The sequence below is a fragment of the Lynx rufus genome, unplaced genomic scaffold (assembly GCF_022079265.1).
Source record: "Lynx rufus isolate CCGP_SWC_20201006 ecotype Redwood Valley unplaced genomic scaffold, mLynRuf1.p SCAF_2, whole genome shotgun sequence".
Classification (NCBI taxonomy): domain Eukaryota; kingdom Metazoa; phylum Chordata; class Mammalia; order Carnivora; family Felidae; genus Lynx; species Lynx rufus.
Window position 1 is genome coordinate 221,636,042 of NW_025814834.1, and position 12,248 is coordinate 221,648,289.

A 12,248-nucleotide genomic window follows, 5' to 3' on the forward strand; every position below is an offset into this window, starting at 1 on the left:
GCCTAAATGTCCATCAACTGATGAATGGATAAAGAAATTGTGGTTTATATACACAATGGAGTACTGCGTGGCAATGAGAAAGAATGAAATATGGCCCTTTGTAGCAACGTGGATGGAACTAGAGAGTGTTATGCTAAGTGAAGTAAGCCATACAGAGAAAGACAGATACCGTATGTTTTCACTCTTATGTTGATCCTGAGAGACTTAACAGAAACCCATGGGGGAGGGGAAGGAGGAAAAAAAAAAAAAGAGGTTAGAGTGGGAGAGAGCCAAAGCATAAGAGCCTCTTAAAAACTGAGAACAAACTGAGGGTTGATGGGGGGTGGGAGGGAGGGGAGGGTGGGTGAGGGGTATTGAGGAGGGCACCTTTTGGGATGAGCACTGGGTGTTGTATGGAAACCAATTTGACAATAAATTTCATATATTGAAGAAAAAAAAAAAGAAACCATTACAGGTATGATTGTGAATAATTTCAAGATGAGATCATCCTGGACTAAGTTGAATCCTAAATCCAAAGATGATTTTCCTCATAAGAGAAGAAAAGGGGAGATCACACAGAGGACAAGGCAATAGAAGACAGAAATATAAACTGGAGGGGTGCATCAGTAAGCCAAGAAAGGTCAAGGATTGCTGGCAAAATGCTAGGGGAGAAGTATGGAATGGATTTTCCCTCAGAGGCTGTAGAAGGAGCCAACCCTATCTACACCTTGATTTTGTAATTCTGGCCTGTGCCTACAGAACTGTGAGATAATAAGTTTCTGTTGTCTTAGCACTCCGTTTGTAATAATTTGTTATGGAAGAACACTAATACATATATCATAAAACATCAGATTTTTTTCTGCTATAAATAAATAAAACGTTAAAAAAATTTTTAAAAAAAGTTACACGCTTCTCTGACTGAGCTAGCCAGACACCCCAGTTCCCCTTTTTTAAATGTTTTCTTGAGTGCTGCCCTGTGTCACAGACTCCCCTTCGTCCCCAGTGCTGATGGAGGCCAGGTGACCATAGCGTCCCCACTGAAGAGGCCGGAGTGGGATCTCCTCTGCACTTTGATGACTCTGCAGTCATCCTGGCTGAGATAGCGGGTGTTCGTAACGTTTCAGAAACATTTCTGTTGATAAGCGTGTATGTGGGTGAGTTTGCAGAGAGCAGGTGTGGGACCAGAGACAGAGCCAAAGACAGAGACCTGAGAGCCTCAAGGCCTCGCTCTTCTCTCTGAGAAACGAGCCCGGCCACACACGTGTGCCAGCAGTCACTCCGACTTCGGTCTGACTTCACATCCTGATCTTTCCCCAGGTCGGGGGAAGCTGCTGTTTAAAGATGGAGGCTATTACGAAGGCGAGTTCACGGACGGGGAGATCACGGGGGAAGGCTGCCGGATCTGGGCCTCATCAGGTTAGCGGTGGGGACAGGTACGGGCATGCTAACTCCTCCCTCATAAGCCATCTGCTCTAAGTTGTACCTGGCTTCCGGCTGCAGAAGGCCCCTCCGACTGTGAAATGTGGGCTCCTGGTTTCCGTTAGGTGTCCTGAGTCAGCAGAGCGTCCCCTGGGGCAGGGTCAGCCACGGCTCCAGGAGCCCAGACCCTCGCAGGCAAGCCTGGTGGCCGCTTCTCTGGGAGGGAAGGTTCACTCCACAGACTGACCCAGAGAGGCCTTTCCCTTGGGCTCACGGATGCCACAGAGGGTCGTCCTAGGACAGGTCTGCTCCCACAGGCGAGGAGGGGAGGGAACCGACACCCCTACAGTAACCAGGATGACAGGGCCAGACCTACCCAATCATACCTTGTCTCGTCGGCCAAGGTAAATAAATGGCGCCTGCCGCCACTGATTGGGGACAGGAGGGTCTGACTGTTGACCCACCAAGGACACAGGCAACAGCTCTAACCCTGGATGCCTGTGCCCCTCCTCCTCTGCACCAGGGAACACCTATTCGGGACAGTTTGTTTTGGGAGAACCTCAAGGACGTGGCGTCATGAAGTACAAAGCTGGTGGATGTTACGAAGGGGAGCTCTCCCACGGCATGAGAGAAGGTCTGACGGCCACCAGAACTTCCTGAGTGTGGCAGGGTGCTGTGTGGGGAGCCCTGGACACCAGCACCCCTCACCAAGATCTGACTCAGGGGGCCCGTGTGGGCTCAGGAATCTGAGCTTGCCCAGGGAGCCTGACATGCACCCGGGGCCTGGGAGCCTTTCCCCCAGTTCCGTGTGGGGGCCATGGCCCGGGGACCCCGTGTGCTGTGGCTGTGACAAGGGTCGTGCGTCGGTTAACCACCACTGTGGTTTAAATCCAGTGGCTCAAGACAACCGCGACTTAATTGTTTGCCCACAACCCCAGGCGTCTGCGATCTGGCCCGGCCCTGCTGGGAAAGCTTCCGCACTCACGTGGGGTCTCCCCTCCAGCCGCAGTGACGGCACTCGAGCAGGGCTGGTAGCTCCCGGGCCCTCCTGGCCTAAAAGCCTCGGGGCTCCTGGGGGGCGAGAAGGTGCAGGCCCTCCGAGGTCACGCTGCTCACAGAGCGAGTCAAGAGGCCATGCTAGGGGGGAAGTGGACTCTGCCCCGAGGGGGCAGTTGGGGGTGGCATGCGTGCCCCCGAGGCCCAAAGACCAGAGCGCTCACTATTCTGGAAGACCAGCACCCAGAACCGGGCCAAGAGGCCACTAGGTCCGATGGTGCCTTCATGGTGTCCGCACGCGTTTCCGAGCTGTCCCGAACGACACAGTGAAGCCCTGTCCTCACGAGCGTGTCCTCTGGCCTCTAGGCCGAGGGCCTCTGAGTCTGTTACTCGGGGCCCAGCCCTGCTGTTATGTCTGTGAGGGGCGGCTTTCCCACGGGCTCACGTGCACACCTGCAGTGGCCAGGCCATGGTGTGGGCCCCACCACACAGCAGGCACTCCGGCCTCAGACTCCGGGGGGGGGGGGGGCTGGGGTCCTTAAGTGACACCCTCCCACCCTCACTCAGGACCTTTGAGAGCCGGACCCCAGAGCCACTTCCATTGGGTGGCCGCTGGGGCCACCCTAAATCGAATCTGCCCTTCCTGCCCCGACGGCCCTGGCCTGGGAGGACGGCCTGGCTCCCGGGGCCCCGCCGACCCCAGCTTTCTTCCCGACCCACCCGCCCTCAGGAGGCCCGCAAAGCCCCGTCAGGGATGTAGGTCCACCTGGCAGGACACAAGAGGTGACACTGGGTGCCTGGGCTCACTCCCTAGGATACGGGCGTCTGGTGGACCGGGACGGACAAGCCTACTGGGGGTGGTTCCATGATAACCAGCGACACGGCCAAGGACACATGGTCTTCCGGTGAGTACGCCACCCTTCTGTCCCCAGCCCCCAGCGCCGGTCCACGAGGTTCGGTCTGAGTTCTTGGTAGGATTCTGACCGTTCTCTCAGTTACGGACATCGCTCACGGGGTGTGCAGGAGAGAAGACGTCCCGGGAGGCGGGTGCGGGGCCCTGGCCGGAGGACGAACCAAGGCTTCCACGGCAGCAGGCCTGCCTGCCTGCCTTTAAATCCGGCGGCCGCGGCTCCGCGCAGGTCCCCCCCGCTTCTCCGGTAGCCTCTCCAAGTCTTACTCACCTGGGGGGCCAGGCGAGCGGGCGCCAAGGCCACAGCCCCCCGCCACCCCCCCGCCCGCAGCAGGCCCTGGCGAGGCAGGAGCTCACGCCATCTGCTCAGAGCCTATTTTCGCCTCCGTCCCGGCGGCGCTTGCTGAGCCCCGGTCGGAGGAGCCGGTCTGAGTCAGCGCCGCCACCTGGCTCTCCCCAGGCTGACGGCAGCCCCTGTGTTTGTGTCCCCAGGAACGGTGACGAGTACGAAGGCGACTGGGTCCGGGACCAGCGTCAGGGGCACGGGGTGCTGCGTTGTGCCGACGGCTCCACCTATGAGGTATCTGGGGACCTGGTGGGACCCAGGCCCTCTGTGCTGGCCTCCGGAGTGTTCCGGTGCGTGTCAGTGCTGCTACCCGCCCCCAGCAGGGGCCCGGAGGGCTGCGGTGAAGGGCCCCGGCCAGTACCTTTCCTGACTGGCTCCTGAGATGCCATAACCCGCACTGTCGCCTGTGGAAATGAGGTGAAATTTCTCAGTCCCTTGAGGATGCCCTCGGTGCAGGCAAAGCGGGTTTTGGTGAGGGATGCCCCCACTGATAATGTGCGGAAGCGGACGAGGAGGCCCGTCCCCCCTCACCGCTGCAGGCACTGCCCCTCGGGTTTGACAGGGGGGTTACTCACTACGAGGGGTGGGGGAGAGAGACCCAGGCAGATCCAAAGACCTTGTCAAGACCCCAGAATTCATCATTCTTTTTATGGACACTGGCCCGCATGCCCGGCCGGGAGCAAAGCGGGCAGAGCCAGGGATGCGTATCTCCGGTCGGCGGCCAGACTGGATGAGGGGCCCCGCTGGGTCTGCAGGCAGGTGGGTGGCCAGGGGCCTGGCCGTCCTCCCTGATGTGTCCTCGTGTGTGGGCGGGAGGAAGAGGGTATGGCAGGCCGGCTTGGGAGGCCCTGGAGTCTCAGCGGGGCTGGAATGTGTTCCGAGCGTCTCGGGAAGGGCCGGAGGGGTGACGCTCTGGTCTCTGTGGGAGAGGCCCGCCTGGCTCTTAGTCGGAGCCACCGTCAGGAGAGGCGATGGGGCGCAGAGAACAGCATCAGGACGTTTCGGAGGTGAAGACGCGGCCGTGCTGACAGCTTGGCTGTTGAAGCAAAGGCCAGAGGAGAAGCAAGGACCCCCGGCTTCGGGACTGTCAGGTGGCAGTGGTGCCCAGAGCCGAGTCCCGCTGGGGGACAAACCACACCAGTGCGTGAACATGGACACGGGCAGCTGGCGAGAGGCTGTGCAGCGCTAGGCGGGGTAAAAGCAGACGCACGGGTGGCCCCGGAGACGCCTCCAAAGATGGACCCGGGACCTGGCTCGGGCAGGGAGAGTCGTGGCGCGCATGGGGGGCTTCAAGACCGATGGAGCTGTGGCCGTGGTTGTGACACGCCCACTAAACCCGGCTCTGGGAGCCCAGGTGCTGCTGCTCGCGGCTGCCCCTGCAGCGCCCTCTGCTGACGAAGCGGCACACCAGCCGGCCGACAGAGACCTCAAGGGGTCCGGCTTCCGCCCCCCGAAGGCGGCCAAGAAGGGTGGCTCTGGGGCTGAGAGGCCATAAAATGGTCCCCGGCCCGGGGTGGAGACGGAGTGGCTGGGGCAGGGGCGGGGGTGCCCGGACGCCGGCCTGTAGTGCGGGAAGCCCCCCACGGCTGGCTGCCTTCCCTGCTCGTGAAGCAAGATCTGCCCCGGTAAGACCGCACCCAGGCCAGCGCCCCCTGTGCTCGAGGGGCCCCGCGTCCACATTGCTGCCGCCCTGCCGGCCTGGGCTGGTGTGCTTGGTGGTTTGCACCGCGCCCATTTGCAGGTGCTGCTGTGACCTGCTTCTTCTCCACGAGGGGACGTCCGTCCGTGCGTCCTTATGGGGCCACAGACTGTCCGCCTCAATTCTCCGGAGCTGCAAGGGAAGAGAAACGCAGGGCAGGCCCTCCTCCCAGGGTCCTCGCCCCACCTGGAGTCACCTCCACAAATGTGCACGGCCACACCCCAGGCTGGGGGACACCAGAATCTGCCACTTGGCCGCTAGGCCTCTCGCCACAGGCACCGGGCTCTGTCCTCAGCCCTCGCCTCAGTTCTGCACATCTTGTAGTTCAAGGGCCTTGTGAGTTCACAGGCCCAGAGGAGGCCTCCCACATCAGGGAGTCCTGGCTTGGAGCCCGGGCTCCCTCACATCCCTGTGACATTCGGGGACAGCCGGCACAGCCTAGGACCCGGGTCAGGCTCCCAACGGCCGGACAGGGCAACACGCTCTTTAGAGCCCCCAGCACTTCCCTGTTTCTGGAGGCTTTTCTGGCCCTCGGACCCTCCGCCGCCTGCATGGCCTCCCTTCGGGGCTGTGGCTGCCCACCTGGGCCCCCGCTCAGGCCTCCCCTGCAAGTCGAGGCTCAGCCAGGAGGGGACGGGCAGCAGCCCCCCACTCCCCGGGCTGACCCGGGACGCCTGCCGGGCGATCCACCAGGGGGCAGCCCAGCCCTGCCAGCAGCGTGGCCTCGGCAGGCCTGCCAGGGGCTTCTCCCACTCGGGAGACATCTTGTTCCGACTTGCGGGCCGGGAGCCGGGTCTCCGACAGAACCGCCCTGGGCTGCAGCTCCCGATGGCCAGGCTGCCTCGTCCAGAGTGAGGAGGTGTTTGCCTGGACAGTCGCCCCGTGGTGTCTCCAGCCACACCATCCCAGCCTGCAGACCTCGGGATCCCCGCATGCCCTTGAGGGAGGCGTGGGGCGCCTCAAATGAGTGGAGGTGGAAGCCTGGTCCCTCCAGGCCGCGTCTCCCCAGGATGCAGACTCGTGTCTCTCCATTTCCTTTTGCTGGGCAGCGTCCCAACCTTCCGGAGCCTTCTGCCCAAGAACCTCGGACAGTCCGCCTGCCCCCTGCAGCTCCAAGTGCTGCTGGGACACCCATCCTCCATCGTGCTGGGCGGTGTCCATTTGGGCAGCCCCATACGCACGTGATGGCAGGGACATGAGCAGCCACCTCCCCTGCGGTCCAGGCGCTGACCTGACGGCCTGAGTGGCACACGGGTCCCGGAGGAAGGGCCGGCACCGGGGTCCATCCTCTGCCCTCCAGCCCCTTTCTAAACTGGCTTCCAGCTGGCCGTGCAGACAGACAGACAGACGGACGGACGGGGCCAAAGGAGGAGGGCCGCGTCCAGGAGGGGGTGGGCTCAGGCTGCAGCCACAGGGCGGCCTCAGGGCCCTCACTCGCAGCTGCCAGGACGCCTTTCGGACCGCCACAGAGTCCTCGCACAGTCTGGCGCCGGGCCTGGCCGATGAAGAAGGCGCGGGCTCCCGGGTCCAGCGCGGGCCTCTCCGGGTGTAGGGACACCTCCCGCCCGACCTCTGACCTCCGGGCATCGGGAGTCACCCAGTAATCGGTGATCGGTAGACACGGAGCCGCCGCAGGGAGCGGGGCGCCACCCCAAGGCGCGTCTCCCGTGAGGGTGTGGGCGACCCCCTGGGCCCTCGCAGGGAAGGAGTCGGCCCTCTTGAAAACGATCTGTGTATCTCGTGAGATATCCCTGACCTGAAACGTACCGTCTTAACCACCAAGCGTGAAGTTCGGAGGTATCAAGCACGTTCACACAGTTGCGCGGCCGTCCCCGCCGCCCATTTCCAGAACCTTCCACCTTCCCAAACGGACGCTCCGCCCCATGAAACACTGGCGCCCACCCCGCCACTCTCTCTGTGGATTTGACCCCCGCGTGTACTGCGCGTCCCCGGAGTCCCACGGGGTCTGTCCTGTGGGGACGGGCCGCTGTCACGGAGCACGGTGCCCCCGAGGGCATCTGTGTTCCTCCCTCTTTAGGGCCGGATGATCCTCCCCGGCGTGGAGGGACCACGTCGTGTTCGTGCCTCCGTCGGTGGGCACCGGGGCGGCTCCCACCCCTCGGCTCCCCGAGCGCCTGCTGCCGTGCGCGTGGGGGGGGGGTGGCGCCCAGCCCTCACAGGGCCTGCGCCCGGTTCTGCGGCCGTGGACCCACCACGGGGACTTCTGGACCGCGGGGTAGCTCACTGCCGGATGTGCGAGGAACTCCTCACGGTTCCCACGGCGGCTGTGCCACATTACTTTCCCACCAGCATCTGTCCTTCTCTGTTCCGGAAAACCTGCCCCGACCAGTGTGGGTACCATGCACAATAGCGGACGGGGCCTGGGGGCCGATAGCGCCGTGGGGGCGAGCCGCACTCCCGCAGAGTGGAGGCAGGCCGAGCTGTTCGCACAGCCGAGCGCTCCCTACCTGTGCGGCTGCGGCATGGTCCCCACCGGCAGCTGCTGGCTTCCGGGCTGTCCGTGCACATTGGCTGCGTTTCCGTGCTGGCTCTCCCAGAGGGAGGCCTGCTGCTCGGTGCACCTGCCTGCCACGGGGAGCAGGTGGCCGGCCTTATGTGTGTCTTCACCTGCTGGCGGCTCCCCTGCGTCTGCAGGAGCGCCGGGGGCCTTTGTGTCCCCACACCCCCCCTCACAGTCCAGGGATGTGGGGCCGTGACCCCGGGGGGCGCTGCACGCAGCACAGAAGAGGCATCTGGGCCTTTTCGAGCACGTGTGGGAGGAGGGTCTGGGCTGCCGGAGCCATCGCGGGAGCCAACGCCAGGCTACAGGCTCCACGTGAGGTTCAGATGTCCACAGACTTCAGAAACGGACGCGGGCAGGCAGCGAGAGCCACCGCTGACACCGTGAAATCCCGGGAACTTACAACAGGGTCACGGAGGTCAAGCATGACACCCTGTGACCCTGGTGTTCGGGAGACGAGAGTGGGGCGCACACCCATGCCACCGTCGTGCCAGCCTGTGCGGTCACTGCCACCCCTGCAGGCCGTCCCGCAAGCCGGGGACACCGGGGCTCCTGGACAGTCGCGGGGCCCGGGCAGGTGGCCCGCGGCCATCTCCTCATATGTGACCCGACCCCAGCCACCCCGACCTGGTCTGCGAGCCCGTGACCTCAAAGGAAGTGGTCACCTGCTCCAGCTCCGAGGTTTGGCATGGCGCGGAGACCGCGAATGCCTCTTTGAGTGGCCGCCAGTGTGCCAGGCTGCAGATTCAGGGAGCACCAGGGAGCACGGGGGAGGGGCCGGCACGGAAGCGATAACCACGAAAGCACAGCAACTTTTCCCTCCGAAAGAAAAGTCGCGTCGGTCAAGCAGAGCGCTTCCTTAAATGAGAAGAGAGTCAAGCGCTTGTCTCACACAATTTATCCCCATCACTTGTGGGCACAAGCCACGAATCTCTCGTCCCATTGGCCCCACTCTGTTCAGGGAGGCTCCAAACAGGCGGGTCCCGTCCTGTGGAGCCCTGGGCGCCCAGAGGTGGGCCCAGCTGCTCAGTCCACAGCATCACCCTCGGGGTCCTAGGGGAGCCCCGCAGCCGCGGCTGACAGGCGTGCCTCACCGTCGTCCCGCGGGACCGTCTCCTAACACTGGACCCCGTTCCCTCGGTCTTTGTGGTGTGGACACAGGCCCCGCGCTTCCTCCCGGGATGGCTCCCACCACCGTGCAGCAGCCCCGGCCTGGGCCCCGGGTGGAATGCACTCGCCCCTCCTCGTGGGGGTCCAGCCTCCTCCAGGAGACAGTTGTAGGAGTGGTGACTCGTGCTTCGGGAGTGTGTCGGCGGAGAAAGGGCAGGGCTCTCACAGGTATGATTTATGACATTAATTAGAAAAGGTCCCACGCTGGCTGAGTTGCGTGGCACACCCGAGTGTGCTCGTCCCGGTGTGGTTCTGCACTGAAGCCGCGGAAGCCCAGCTGCCCCGGAGCTGCGGTCTGGGCTCAGGTTCTAGCAGGCGAGTTAAAGGTCGCCGGGGGACGGGGGCGCCTGTGCCCACGGGCCGCCCTCCTCCTCGGAGGCCCTGGGTGTGGAATGACCCGAGAGTCCGATGCTTCCCAGGCAAGGCTGCGCCGGTGCTTGGCCTGGTGGACGGGAGTGCGAGCGGGGACGAGAGGCGGCGGCTGTCGTGGCGGAAATGGCTGTGAGGTGGGCGGGCGCGGGCGACTGGCTCAGCAGCCATCGCGCCATTTGGAGGGCCCTTCGGCCTGTGTCGATTTGGGCCCTGATGCAGGCCCGAGGGAGCCAGGAAGCATTTACAAGAGTGTCCACCCGTGGGAGCTGCGGCCCCTGCCTCCAGGAGTCTCGGGTGCCCCCGTGGGCGGGGCGGGGCTACAGGGTTGGGTCCGCGTGCGGGAGCGTCTGGAGCCCAGAGAGGGAGGTGCGGGCATGGGGCCGGCGCCTGGGAGGGCACGTGAGCACATGGCTGGGCTCCAGCGGCCCTGCTCCCATCCCCGCAGGGTGGGGTGACCCACATGCCTGCCCAGGGACAGGGACGAGCGCTGCAGGGTGAGGGCAGGTAGCAGGCTTGCCCAGAGCACAAGGGGGCGCAGAAAGAGCAGCTCTCGCGTCGGTGGGACGGAGCGACGAGGCCGAGGGAGGCCTCGAGGCCGCGGGGCCCCACAGGGAGGTGTCGCTCTGCAAGACGCAGCCCTCACCTGTGGCCACCACCCCTGCCCCGGCCTCCTTGGGGCCTGACCACATCCTACTGTGTCACCTGCTGCCGCCGGGCCCCGGGCCCAAGCCCAGAGGTTTCCAGGCGGAAGGGCGCCCCTCTGTTGGGGGCGGTGGGTCTGGTGTGGCTCCTGTGGGCTTTTCGTGTGGCCAGCCAGGGGTCTGTCGCCCGAGCTGAAGCTGGTAACTCGTCAGGTTTGGGGATGGTGTCGTGAGGGAAAGGGTTTCCCAGCAAGCAGACGGTAACCGGGGGCTCCGGGGGCAGCCACCCTGCCCTCCCAGCGCTGCCCCGACCTCGACCCACGGACCACAGCTCAGCCCGGGACCGCTGCTCCACTGGCTCCCGCCCAGATCACCTCGCCCGTCACCGTGAGAGAGCGCCGCTGCCCGGCCACGCACACACACACGCAGGCAGACACGCAACACGCTTGCCCGCAGGTACGCACAGAACATGTCTGTAGGTGGAAGCGCCCCCGTCCCCACGCGGGTACCTGTGCGCTCGGCACCCGCTGATGGTCACTTAGGTGCTCACAGGCGTCTCCGGAGCCGCCCCTGCCGCTGCCGGGTGGGCTTCCCGCCCCGAGTCCAGGACGAGAGAGCAGCGCCCGCGGGCTTGGTCCGGCCCATCGCCTGCACCCCGGGGGCCACTTCCTGGGGGACGCGACCTCAGCCCCGCGTGCACTGAGCACCCCCGAGGTGCAGCCTCGGGAGACCGGGAACAGCCGCAAGGCCGACTCTGCCGTCTGGGTCTCGGGCGGGAGGGACGGCCAGGCCTTGCGGCTGGGCTCGGCCTGCCCCTGCCCACCTGGAGCCCCGGCCCTCCTGTGGCCGCGGCGGTCGGGTCGCCGCCCCTGCCGGGTGCCCGGGGGGCTGCCCGCTGTCCGGAGCCCCGGCCCAGGGCTGAGCCGTGGTCGGACCTCCACCCCTCACGGTGACTTGACTCCAAAGCCCTGGTGCTCGGCGACTCTGTTCCCCAGGCCGCCCGCGGGAGGCTCCTTCCCAGGTTTGGGGCGTCCAAGCTGTGCCGGGCCGCAGCCCCCGGGGGCCGTTGCCACGGCCCCGTGGCCCCTCCTGGGGGCCTGAGAGAGGCCGGCGCCGGCCTCGGCTGCGCTGTGTCCCTCGGGGCCCGTGGGCAGCGCCGTCCACGCGGGCATCGACCATGGCCCAGCCCAGGTGGAGGGCAGGGCGGGGGAGCGGAGCCCGATCAGCTCCCACGGAAGGATGCGTGGAACCAAACGTGCCTTCGGCTGAGTTTTCTTCCAGAAGGAGTAATTCGTAGTCAAACAAAGTACCAGCAGGCCCTTGAAGTTTCCCACAGAAGTGACGTAGTTCTTATTCTTCTGCCCTGTTGTGCGTGTGGTTCGGAAAGCGAGGTTTATTGTGAGGGCGGCAGAGTGGGGTGTGCGCCGCGGGGACTCAGCGGGCCCCTCGATGGGCCTGCCCGTCGTCAGGGAGCCCTCCGGCCCGCACACGTGCGGTGTCCTTACCGAGAGGGTTTCTGTGCCGAAAGGGCCCCCTTTCTGAGCCGGTGTTTCGTTGGCATCTTGTACACGTGTCCTTGCTCCCAAACGTCACGGCTTCTTACACTTCGGTCGCAGGGCAGCGTGGCCACACAGCAGCAGCTCGTGATTCCCCGCCCTCGAAGGGTCCCCGGGGCCACCCCCTCCCCCTGCATCACACGTGCCCTCTGTGGGTTCTGAGTGCACACGGCTGTCTCTGCAGGGACAGTGGCACGGTGATGTCTTCAGCGGCCTGGGCAGGATGACCCTCTGCTCCGGGGCCGTCTACCGCGGGATGTGGATCAATGGCCACCCGGCGGGTAAGTGCCCACACCCCCCCCTCGGCGTTGCAAGGTCCTTTTGTAAGTTCTCCCTCAGGCGGCCCCAGGCACCGGCACAGGGGAGTTGGGTCAGGAGGTGTTTGGGGGTGATGGTGAAGTTCATCTAGAACCCCAGCCCCTTCAGAAGAAACACATTCCAGTCGGGTTTCGGAAGGGCTCGTGACCGTGACTGGCAGAGGCCCCAGTCCGACCTCGGACAGCCATGGCCCCGCTGTGAGCAGGAGGGTCCCAGCCTCAGAGGGTCCCCGCCCGCAGGGCCCTGGGCACCTGTCCCCCTCCCTGAACTCTCTGCACCGTGACTGGAGCAGAGGGCTTGCAGGGGCCCCTCCCTCTGTTC

At 64.5% G+C, this 12,248-nt stretch overlaps 1 protein-coding gene across 1 annotated transcript in view; it reads left to right on the plus strand.

The window, feature by feature from the left end:
• Positions 1-12,248, plus strand: part of MORN1 (MORN repeat containing 1) — a 51,410-nt gene that overhangs the window by 1,903 nt on the left and 37,259 nt on the right. The window contains exons 3-7 of the mRNA XM_047084657.1: positions 1,297-1,395; positions 1,922-2,032; positions 3,209-3,299; positions 3,797-3,884; positions 11,794-11,890. Coding sequence (XP_046940613.1) covers positions 1,297-1,395; positions 1,922-2,032; positions 3,209-3,299; positions 3,797-3,884; positions 11,794-11,890 — 486 coding nt within the window. The remainder of the gene's footprint in view (positions 1-1,296; positions 1,396-1,921; positions 2,033-3,208; positions 3,300-3,796; positions 3,885-11,793; positions 11,891-12,248) is intronic.